The sequence below is a fragment of the Nanorana parkeri genome, unplaced genomic scaffold (genome assembly GCF_000935625.1).
Source record: "Nanorana parkeri isolate BGI_ZX_2015 unplaced genomic scaffold, ASM93562v1 scaffold1505, whole genome shotgun sequence".
NCBI classification, from domain to species: Eukaryota; Metazoa; Chordata; class Amphibia; order Anura; family Dicroglossidae; genus Nanorana; species Nanorana parkeri.
In genome coordinates, this window is record NW_017307773.1 from 241,746 (window position 1) to 253,892 (window position 12,147).

Here is a 12,147-nt window from a genome sequence, read left to right on the forward strand (position 1 = left end):
GCCCGGCTTCCTGATACCGGAAGTATTGGGCTAGGCATCGGAGCATTTGGGCGAGTATGAGTACTTGCCCAAATACTCAGCATGGGCACGGATACTAATATCGGTATCGGTGCACCCCTAGTAATTAAACAGCCAGCCAGTCAGATCACCTTTGATATAAGTGCCTACTTTAAACAGGCATGCTCACGCCAGTCAATGCCTGTAATTGAGCAGTCATTGGACAGTGCAGATCACAGGCAAAATGATAACAGCCAGTCGTAGAGGCTCTGCAACACTGGGGGGTAATGGAAATGACAGGGACTTGTGGAAGTTCTATAAATACCGATATTAGTATTGGTATCGGTGCATCCCTACTATGAGGTAACAGGAGATATGAAGGTCCTGATCATTACAGCTTACATAGGTAACAGGGGGTATGAGGGTCCTGATCATACCATCTAATGGGGAACAGGAGGGATGAGGGTCCTGATCATATCATCTAATAGGGAACAGGAGGAATGCGGGTCCTGATCATATCATCTAATAGGGAACAGGAGGAATGCGGGTCCTGATCATATCATCTAATAGGGAACAGGAGGAATGCGGGTCCTGATCATATCATCTAATAGGGAACAGGAGGAATGCGGGTCCTGATCATATCATCTAATAGGGAACAGGAGGAATGCGGGTCCTGATCATATCATCTAATAGGGAACAGGAGGAATGCGGGTCCTGATCATATCATCTAATAGGGAACAGGAGGAATGCGGGTCCTGATCATATCATCTAATAGGGAACAGGAGGAATGCGGGTCCTGATCATATCATCTAATAGGGAACAGGAGGAATGCGGGTCCTGATCATATCATCTAATAGGGAACAGGAGGAATGCGGGTCCTGATCATATCATCTAATAGGGAACAGGAGGAATGCGGGTCCTGATCATATCATCTAATAGGGAACAGGAGGAATGCGGGTCCTGATCATATCATCTAATAGGGAACAGGAGGAATGCGGGTCCTGATCATATCATCTAATAGGGAACAGGAGGAATGCGGGTCCTGATCATATCATCTAATAGGGAACAGGAGGAATGCGGGTCCTGATCATATCATCTAATAGGGAACAGGAGGAATGCGGGTCCTGATCATATCATCTAATAGGGAACAGGAGGAATGCGGGTCCTGATCATATCATCTAATAGGGAACAGGAGGAATGCGGGTCCTGATCATATCATCTAATAGGGAACAGGAGGAATGCGGGTCCTGATCATATCATCTAATAGGGAACAGGAGGAATGCGGGTCCTGATCATATCATCTAATAGGGAACAGGAGGAATGCGGGTCCTGATCATATCATCTAATAGGGAACAGGAGGAATGCGGGTCCTGATCATATCATCTAATAGGGAACAGGAGGAATGCGGGTCCTGATCATATCATCTAATAGGGAACAGGAGGAATGCGGGTCCTGATCATATCATCTAATAGGGAACAGGAGGAATGCGGGTCCTGATCATATCATCTAATAGGGAACAGGAGGAATGCGGGTCCTGATCATATCATCTAATAGGGAACAGGAGGAATGCGGGTCCTGATCATATCATCTAATAGGGAACAGGAGGAATGCGGGTCCTGATCATATCATCTAATAGGGAACAGGAGGAATGCGGGTCCTGATCATATCATCTAATAGGGAACAGGAGGAATGCGGGTCCTGATCATATCATCTAATAGGGAACAGGAGGAATGCGGGTCCTGATCATATCATCTAATAGGGAACAGGAGGAATGCGGGTCCTGATCATATCATCTAATAGGGAACAGGAGGAATGCGGGTCCTGATCATATCATCTAATAGGGAACAGGAGGAATGCGGGTCCTGATCATATCATCTAATAGGGAACAGGAGGAATGCGGGTCCTGATCATATCATCTAATAGGGAACAGGAGGAATGCGGGTCCTGATCATATCATCTAATAGGGAACAGGAGGAATGCGGGTCCTGATCATATCATCTAATAGGGAACAGGAGGAATGCGGGTCCTGATCATATCATCTAATAGGGAACAGGAGGAATGCGGGTCCTGATCATATCATCTAATAGGGAACAGGAGGAATGCGGGTCCTGATCATATCATCTAATAGGGAACAGGAGGAATGCGGGTCCTGATCATATCATCTAATAGGGAACAGGAGGAATGCGGGTCCTGATCATATCATCTAATAGGGAACAGGAGGAATGCGGGTCCTGATCATATCATCTAATAGGGAACAGGAGGAATGCGGGTCCTGATCATATCATCTAATAGGGAACAGGAGGAATGCGGGTCCTGATCATATCATCTAATAGGGAACAGGAGGAATGCGGGTCCTGATCATATCATCTAATAGGGAACAGGAGGAATGCGGGTCCTGATCATATCATCTAATAGGGAACAGGAGGAATGCGGGTCCTGATCATATCATCTAATAGGGAACAGGAGGAATGCGGGTCCTGATCATATCATCTAATAGGGAACAGGAGGAATGCGGGTCCTGATCATATCATCTAATAGGGAACAGGAGGAATGCGGGTCCTGATCATATCATCTAATAGGGAACAGGAGGAATGCGGGTCCTGATCATATCATCTAATAGGGAACAGGAGGAATGCGGGTCCTGATCATATCATCTAATAGGGAACAGGAGGAATGCGGGTCCTGATCATATCATCTAATAGGGAACAGGAGGAATGCGGGTCCTGATCATATCATCTAATAGGGAACAGGAGGAATGCGGGTCCTGATCATATCATCTAATAGGGAACAGGAGGTATGAGGGTCCTGATCATATCATCTAATAGGGAACAAGAGGTATCATTATATTGAACAAATAACATCCAGTGATGGGAATATCGTCTAGGTAACGCTCATAATGAGAATGAACCCTGAGGAGGAGGAATGGTGCCCATAGGCAGGATGTGGGCCACTCCATCCCGGCCAGTGTGTGTGACACGACCAGCTTTCTACCTCTAGCAATTGGAATTTTAATCCGGAGGTTGCCAGGCTCAGGGGTCGCGCTCCCCGGCATGTCGCACAATCCCTCTCTTGTGCCGTTTTCCGGTAGAAAACATAAACTTTGATGCCTAGTTCTTGGCAGCTTTTCCAGGTTAATTATCTAAAGTCGAGTCAAAGTCCAGTGCAGATCTCTCACGTGTTGCGGCAGACCCGGGGCTGTAAGTAGCCGCTGCGCTCCGCTCTCATTTTTCTGTTATAGAATTCGGAAGAAAATTGGAGAATTTAAATTTGAGGAAATTCATTCTATGGGAAGGTCATGTGACCCGAGCAATGTAAAGCGGACGGGGAAGGATGACTATGGTGTCACCTGCTGAATGTAATGAGACCTGACTTCAATGCAACCATCTGAGAGTGTCCTCAGCTGCCCACACTGAAGAGCAGTGCTATAGTGCAAACCTGTGCGAGAAGCCTCCGCTGGAAGCTTTTATCCTCCAAATCTTGGGACATGTGACAGTTCCAGAGCAGTGACTGTCGTTTGTCAGAACTGGATTATGTTTGCTGTCCTGGAACGAGCATGCAGAGGATCGCAGCTTCCAGATGAGGCTTCTCAGACAGGTATTCCATTTTGCGACTAAGTCCCCTTTAAAAAAAAAAGTTTTATCATATTTTTTTCCCAAAAGTTGAAACATAAAAGTTTCGTTTTTGGCCTTTATGTGTCACCGGTTGTTCATAAATGTGTGTTATTGTCATACTTCTCTGGTAACCGAGGCACTGAAATCTCATATGATCTTTGATGTTAGTGTCATTCAGAAGGTCAGTTCCAATCTCTATAAATCTGCAGCTTTCATTAAAATAATCTCCGGTGATCCTGACATGAAGGGTCTTCATCGGGCACTTCCTGTTACAAGGTGACAACGATCTGTCCCTGTTTCCCAAATGCACTACGGGGTTGTTGTCACCATGTCACGTGAGCTTTCTGATGGAAATGACAAATGGTTGATCAACATATATTACACATGCATGGTTCACGGTTGTCACCATCTGCAAACCCGCCCTGGGAAATGCCATACAGCTATCGCTGGAGTGCATGTAGACAGGAAGTGGCTGCAAATAGGATTTCGGAGTTTAGCAGCACTGAGATGGAACAAAGGATAAAAAAAAGGTAAAAAAAGAATTATATTTAAAAAAGATAATGGTTCAGAAAGCACAATGCAAAGCAAGCTAACTGTCATCAGAAGCCCACGTGGAAAGGTGACACCGCAGAATCATAATGCATTTATTGTTGTCATTATTATTATTACAGGATTTATAAGCGCCATTTTGTATTATGTTGAATTTTTTTTTTTTTGATTTATTTCGAATCATTTGCTTTTCTGCAGACTAAGAAATTCCTTTTTTTTTTTGGAACAAGCTAAAAATTTAACATGACACAAGCTTCAACCCCCCCGACGCAGCGCAAATGTGCACCGTCCAAACTGAAGGTAGGTCACTGCTAACTGATCTGAGGACAATGACAATGCTACATAGCAACCTATAACATTTCTCATCATAAAATGTACATGTTGTCTTGCTGCACCTACAGAGGCTGAATTCTTCCTGACTTCTGCTACCACTTCCAAGCAGATGCATTCTGTATATATATCACCATTCCTGGAATCTCTAAGGGGGTTATTCACAAAGCTGCCGAAGGCAGCCGAGTAAATGACCCAGCCGAAGTGAAGTGAGCCGAAGTACGGTTGGCTATTCACCACGGCTCAGTATGGCTGATTTAAAGGAGAACTATGGGGTCAGTGTTTTTCCCCATAGTTCTCCTTAGGGTAACGGGAGGACACAAACTAGCGTCCTCCCATCACCCTAGGCTCAGTATACAGTTACAGCTCTCGGTATACTGAGACGCCGCAGCCGGGACGGATCCCGACATGGACGTCGAGATCCGCCCAGCTGCGTGAGTGACAGCTGGATCTGCCTATCTAGAGGCAGAGCCAGCTGTACCCGCCCCGCCCGTTCCGCCAGTCAGCGCTGGAGGATCGGAGCGGGGAGGGGGAATCCAGCACCTCCCCCTGTCACTGCAGAGAGCTGTGACAGGATCGAGAGGTGAGTGAATGCCGGTATGTGTTCGCTCACTTCCCGATCTACTGAGCCGACGTGTGACAGTCTCATTGTCACAGGTCGGCTAGAACTATGAGGTGAGTGGAAATCCATCATCTCATAGTTCTCCTTTAAGCCGTACATCGGCTGCACTCCGGTCAGCCGAACAAGCTCTGCATGTTCGGCTGAGGCAAAGTGCAGAAGGACTTGGACTCAGCCGACCCAACATCTGGATCAGCTGAGCCGAAGCTCCGGCAGGTCACTCGCTGCCGTTCGCCCGTATTCTCATAGGGGCCGAATGGCAATGAGTGAATAGCTGAATGCCGCCGAGCGGGAAATTTGGCTCGGCTATTCTGCTTGGTACTCCCAAAGTACCGAGCAGAATAGAAAAGAAGGGGAAAAAAAATTAAAACCAGTGCCAAATTATTTTAAAAATGAAACCAAATAGGAATTTAAAAAAAATGTAAAAAGAAAAATAAATGTAAAAAAACTATTGGGCGGAGCTAGCAGTGACAGCTAGCTCGGCCCAACTGTTTCCTATTGGCTGGCACCTGCTAGAGTCTTCTAGCAGGTCCTGGCCAATTAATAACAGCTGGGCGGAGTCAGCCATGACGTCACGGCCGCCTCCGCCCAGTTGTTATTGTTTAATGACAGATCAGCGTCCCCAGGACTGGGACGGGAGCTATGCCCAGCTATCATTTATGAACGGCCAGCATTCGGAAGGCCGTTTGCCCCACATCGGCTGACACTTCGGCTCAGTCGAGCGGAAGCATATGCCTTTGGCTGCTGTATGGGCTATAGTGAACTGAAGGGCTGCCCGTAGAGCCCGGGACTGGAGCCGAAGCTATGGCTGGATCCTTCGGCTCAGTACGGATTAACCCCCTAAATCAGATACATCCCACATCCAGTATGATAAAATAGTAAAATATGGTCTGTCGCTCATTGATGGCAGATTTGTAGGTCCCATAAGATGATAATAACAGAAAATAGAAACCTTGCTTCTGAATTTGCACCTTTCTGTGTGCAGATGCTTTGTCGTGCCGTGCCATTCCCAATAAAAGACCAGCTGATACATCAATAAATGGACGTTTTTGGCCAACGCATGTTAACACACCGCACAGCTGTGAAATAGCACCATTATAAACAATGGCACGCCTCTGTATTGTTGGAAATACAACAGCATATACTGAGCTGTAGATGGCGCTGTAATGCAATGCCAGTCTATACTAGTCTTTATGTGCATGTTTATCTATGATACACAGGAAGTTCTTTTATCTATATGTTTCCTGCACAATGCTGTATTCTGATGTGATGTTCTCCTAAGCAAGTAAAACTTCATTCAGCATTCCTAAAGATCTCAGTGCTTCATCTAAAATCATAACCAACAGGCATATGGGTTAAGCTCTGTTACAATTCATAGAGGTTAATGGTCTATGGATGCTGTTTTTGAGATCATCCCAAAGGCACTGCAACCCATCCCAAGTCTACCGGCATGGCAGTGTAATTGGAACCAGATGATGTTTTATTCCTTCTGACTTTCTGAGGAAAATGGTATTGGTGGTTTAGTACAGGTAGGAGAAGTGCTACATATGGATGTCTGCTCTACATGCTGTGCATTCTAATACTGGCCACTGTACCCATAATTGTACTGTGATATTTATAGCTGTACTGAGGACTGGCGATTTGGTGCCATGGACTGTGCCCACCACCAATGCCCACATTCATCCACTAGCACCACCTGTTATAGAGTCATAGGCCCCAGAAAACTAAGTTGCCCAGAATACTCCAACCAGCTCTTTCCAATATAAATGCCTGGGGACCTCAGTGCTCAGTTTCCGTCCAACCTTGAGATCCATCGCTGCACAATCACGGGCACACCAGTTGGGATCCTTCCAAAAACTCACTTTATTTAATCTGGGCAGACAAACAAAGGCTAAAGGCCAAGTCCAGTCCTCCTGGTTGCCAGGAACCTGCCCTGTCACTCTGGGAATGACACAGCAATTTGAGATGGTTGGGAGCTCTTTGGAAAGAGGAAGGGTTGTGCGGGGACAGCTTTTTGGGAGCAGTGCCATATTTCTCCTGGAGGAACATGGCCTGTGTACTTTGTTACACAGGCCATGTTCATCCAGGGAGCAGCTCCCACCCATCTTGGGGAGCCAAGAAACAAGGACTGTGACATCTCTTTTGAGGACCCCTTTAATATAATATACCCGTAGGCCTTCATTGGGTGAATTGGGTCAAGAGGATCCCTACAGTGTATGTAGGGAGAGATTGGAAGCAGCCTACCTATGGACTGTGTGGCTTGTCCTGGGTGAAAAGGGGTTTCTGTTTATCTGACCACTGAGTATACACGGCCATAGCTAGGGTGAGGCGACTGAGACGAGTGCCTTGGGTGCAGTTGGGAGTGGCAGCCAGGGCTCAGTGCGGCAGGGAGAAGTGGGGCAGCACAGCTTCTCCTCTGGACTCTGCTTCCTCTGAAGAAATGAAGCGCTACAGCCGGCGGGGGGAAAAAGCTGTCACTTTAGGATGGGCAAGGAGAGAGAGAGCTGCTAGGCCAGGATCTGACAGCAGGTGGCTCTCTCGCTCCTCACCGCTCGACCATCCTGGAGTGCCAGCGCCCCCTCTTCTGATCACTCCAGCTGATCACTCCAGTGTTTGTAAATGACTGGGGACACATAGTACTATGTGTCCCAAGTTATGAACGAACAGGAAGTGCTTTACATCACTTCCGGTTCATTCATGAGTTTCTGAATGGGTAGTAGCACTCAGTACAGAGGCTCCTCCCCATTCAGAAACTGGTTGATAGTAAATATTTTCTGAATGAACGGGAAGCCTGTATACTTTCCATTCATTTAGAACAGAGGCTGCAGAAAAAGAGATTGAGGACTCTGTGTCCTCAATTCCTTTTCCTTTTCTGTTTTAAAATAGAAATAGAAAATGTTCTTGCCTCGGGCGCAAAAAAAGCTAGCTACGGCTCTGATACACAGTGATATCAATCCAGAACAGTGAATGAAGTAATGTAGAAAGAATACAAGAAAAGGTTATTCTCGAGGTGTGATTACCGATCATGTGCTATAGGAATAGATATAACATTGAGGCAATAAGTTACAATTGCAGCATAATTACAGGGCCATATAATTGGGTTGCCTCCTGTCCAGAATTCACCCGGACAGTCTGGGTTTTGAATGCTCTGTCCGGGTTTCATGGCAGCTGAAACCCGGACACAAGATGTCAGGCAGACAGGGGCACCAAAATTAAGATAGGGGCTACTGACCCCCCACTGAAAGTAGTCTCAACTGTGATATTTACATATGAATGGGTGACGCTATTTACATAATAATACGCCGCGACTCTTTCTCCCAAAAACATTTCCATGCATCGCTAGAGTGTTTGGGTTTCGCTGGAAGAAAAAGGTGGCAACCCTACTATATAATAATGCTCAGGTATTGTTCTCGTCAGCACATTTTGGTGTCATAAACTTGGAAATCATTTATCTGAGGCTTGGCTAGTCACACTACTGCAGAACAACAATTTCCAGCATGTTGGCTACCCATAGAGAGGAGAGTCAGACCCCACAGACTTACCTCTCACCTGTTACCCCTCATAGCTACCTACCCTCATAAGATTGATCATGATGTAATTTCCTGTGCTTCCAGGCTTTCCTCTTCTTCTTGTCCTTTGTCTACATCACCAAAGCTCTGGCGCTGGTCTATTCCCGCAGCATGATCACCCAGATCGAGAGACGCTTCAATATCCCCTCCAAGCTGGTCGGGGTCATCGATGGCAGCTTTGATATCGGTAAATTTTACAATATTTTACAATTGGTGGAACTGGGTCACGGAGGTTGGGGGAGAGGGGGTCCACTTGCTTGTGAATAAGATTTCTATGAGTGCAATAGTTGTGATTCCCGGTGGATGGAAAGTGGTTGGAATTGCCATGTGTATGGCAAGCTTTAGGCCACTGGTGGACTAGAGTTGTGACTGATGTCATTGCTCCTCACAGCCAATAAGAAGCTGAGCTGGGGAGAACTCCCAGCCAGCCAGAGACCTGGTGATCTCATTGATTATCTGGATTCTCTGGGCCAAATCCAGAGAGTTTTCATCAGTATCGTCAGCACAGACTTGGATCTCATTATTTCCCTTCGTTTTTTTCCTAGGCAATTTATTGGTTATCACGTTCGTCAGCTACTTTGGAGCGAAGTTACATCGGCCGAGAATGATCGCTGCCGGATGTCTGATCATGTTTGTGGGCAGCTGTGTGACGGCTATACCCCATTTTATTATGAAGAGGTAAGGATGAAATCAATTATGAAAGGGCAGCTCTGCTTTCTTTAAGGGGTCTCTTTATAAACAATTTCCAGGGCTGGTCACCCGGAGATTATCTGTCAACGTTCTGAGTGAGCATTTGCCAAGATGAACATTCTTTAGTATTTGTTCTTTACATGTGGAATCATTTTTCAAATGTTTTCTTGTAATATCACATTATGGTCAGTAGAGGGAGCTAAAGGAGCACAGGAAATTAGTATTTATTTTCTGTGCTCCTCACCACCATCTAGTGGCCAAAATGTGATGTTACACAAAGAAAACATTGGAAAATACATTCCACTGTAAAGAAACAACAAAAGACAGTGTGTTTTCATACATCTGCACAGGACAAACGCTTACAGATATTTCAAAGGTAAACAGCCCTGCAAACAGTTTATAAATACACCCCTATAATAAAAAGAGGAAAAGTCTGTATACAGATGATACAGGCGTGTATTAAACATATAATATATTTGTATATGTGATATATTCTCTGCATTTGTCCATGCCTGCTAGGGTGTGATGCAACTGGAAGGTTAAAATGAGATTGCATAGAAATAAAACTTGTCAAGGAAAAACTTAATTTAACTCAGTTATACAAGTAAATTCAACTGAGAATCCTATAGACCCCCCTGCAGGAGGTCAACGCTGAACGTCTTTATTAATGATCACATGCAACCCCTAAGTGAGGTTTATTATATTATATCACCATCCGAGTGATTTTCTGTTCTACGCAGATATCAGTATGACAGAGCGACCGTCTATACATCAGACAATACGACATCCCACACTCAATTGTGTCTGGCCAATCACAGCCGTCCCTCCGTAGACCTGGACTACCCAGAAGGTAACTTCTAGAACTGGGTATCTCATAGGTCATCAAATCCAACAATGCCAACACATTCCATTGATGGGGTAGCCATGTTTTTATATCTCGTTCTGCTCCTTCGTGTCTCTATCCTTCCCTCAAGCTGCGGTCTCTCTCTCCGGCAGAGTGTGCGGCCGGCTCCTCCGAGTCCCTTATGTGGATGTTTGTTCTGGTTGGGAATATTCTACAAGGAATCGGTGAGACCCCCATAGAGCCTCTGGGAGTCTCCTATCTGGACGATTTTGCAAAAGTGGAAAATTCCCCATTTTATATCGGTAGGTCGTAATCATTTTCTGGTTTTTCCTTTTCTTTCTTTTGAAACCTTGTACAGTAATTGGTCACATGAATAGAAACCCCGCCCCCGCCCTATTAATATGTATACTATCATAAAGCGGTGTATCTATAAACAATTTGCAGGGCTATTCCCCCCTGTGAAATTCCATGAATGTTCACCCTGTGTAAATGGAGCCCAGAAAGATTTTCTTTTCAATCTGAATGTAATACATGTAAAATGCCACATTATGGCCACTAGATGGAGCTGAAGAGCGAAGGAAATAATTATTTCCTATGTTAGTCAAGTCCATCTAGTGGCCATAATGCGGTATTACATGATGACATTCAAAATTACATTGGATTTATAAAATAAATATAAAAGTAATATTTGTTTTGTGCATTCAGAGAGATTTGCATGGGAAATCACTCCGCAGACGGTTTATAAATAGAACCCCGCAGGGTACTGTCGAAAATGTATATCTATATATGTTTGTCCCTCAAGACGGGGATTGTTCTGTAGACATCCCATAATCCCGTTGGAGACAAATTAGCTGCTGCATCTAATGTCTTCCTCTGTCCTGCAGGAATAATACAGACTTTGTCCATCTTCGGGCCGCTGCTGGGGTCTCTGTTGGCATCTTACATGGCACAGCTCTACGTTGACGTCGGTTTTATAAATCTGGGTAATGTCATGTAGGTCATTTCTATTTCTCTAAATGTTTCCCACTTTAGGGGCAGAGATTTCTGGGGTTTTATGCTTTTCATAACTGCCAATGATATTATGAGGGAACCAACCATGCCAATGATATTATCAGTGACATCATGGAGGCCGAGGAGCGTACATTGTCTCACCATCTTTCTTTATGCAGACGAGGTGCTCATAACTATGACAGATACACGTTGGGTTGGGGCTTGGTGGATGGGATTCCTGATCAGCGGAGCACTCAACCTCCTAGCTGCTGTCCCCTTCTGCTTCATCCCAAAGTCTATGCCCAAAGAGGGGGAAGAGGGTCTGACCGAGCTGAAGGAGACCCTGCGGCCGCCAGTAACCGACAACAATACAGAGACCGCCAAGAGTAAGGAGCTCACGTTGCAAGGTAGGATACGCCCTAACTTTATATGGTGAACTCATGTGACTACTCAGACCCAATGTAGTGAAAGTTGACGGTCGTATGCTGTCATGTGATTGCTAAGAGCCAATGTAGTAAAAGCTAGCTTTCTGATGATGTCACATGATCACTCAAAGTCAATTGTTTGATGTCGTCATGATGTGATCACCCCAAGCCAGTGTAGTTAAAGCCGAAAGTGGAAATGATGTCATGTGATCAGTGAGAGCCAATGTAGTAAAAGCTGGCAGTGTAATGGTGTCATGTGATCACATGGAGCCAATGAGCTATCATTCCATAGATACAATATAGTGATACATTCCGTCAGCTGTTAATTATCTCCTTCTCTGTATTTGCAGGATTTTTGTTCTATTTAACGAATCTGTTGAAGAATAAGATCTATATGCTGTTCATTCTGGTCACAGTCATCCAGTTCAGTGCTTATGTAGGTCTATTTTCATTCTTCCCGAAATACCTGGAGCAGCAGTATGGAAAGTCTGCGTCAGAGGCCATTTTTCTGATTGGTATATAC

At 45.2% G+C, this 12,147-nt stretch overlaps 1 protein-coding gene across 1 annotated transcript in view; it reads left to right on the forward strand.

The window, feature by feature from the left end:
* The first annotated feature begins 4,400 nt into the window (after positions 1–4,400).
* The window catches only part of LOC108798556 (solute carrier organic anion transporter family member 1A2-like), a 14,353-nt gene continuing 6,606 nt past the window's right edge, over positions 4,401–12,147 (forward strand). Inside the window, exons 1-8 of the mRNA XM_018570316.1 lie at positions 4,401–4,457; positions 8,721–8,862; positions 9,221–9,353; positions 10,106–10,215; positions 10,362–10,511; positions 11,094–11,192; positions 11,379–11,606; positions 11,975–12,139. Coding sequence (XP_018425818.1) covers positions 4,401–4,457; positions 8,721–8,862; positions 9,221–9,353; positions 10,106–10,215; positions 10,362–10,511; positions 11,094–11,192; positions 11,379–11,606; positions 11,975–12,139 — 1,084 coding nt within the window. The remainder of the gene's footprint in view (positions 4,458–8,720; positions 8,863–9,220; positions 9,354–10,105; positions 10,216–10,361; positions 10,512–11,093; positions 11,193–11,378; positions 11,607–11,974; positions 12,140–12,147) is intronic.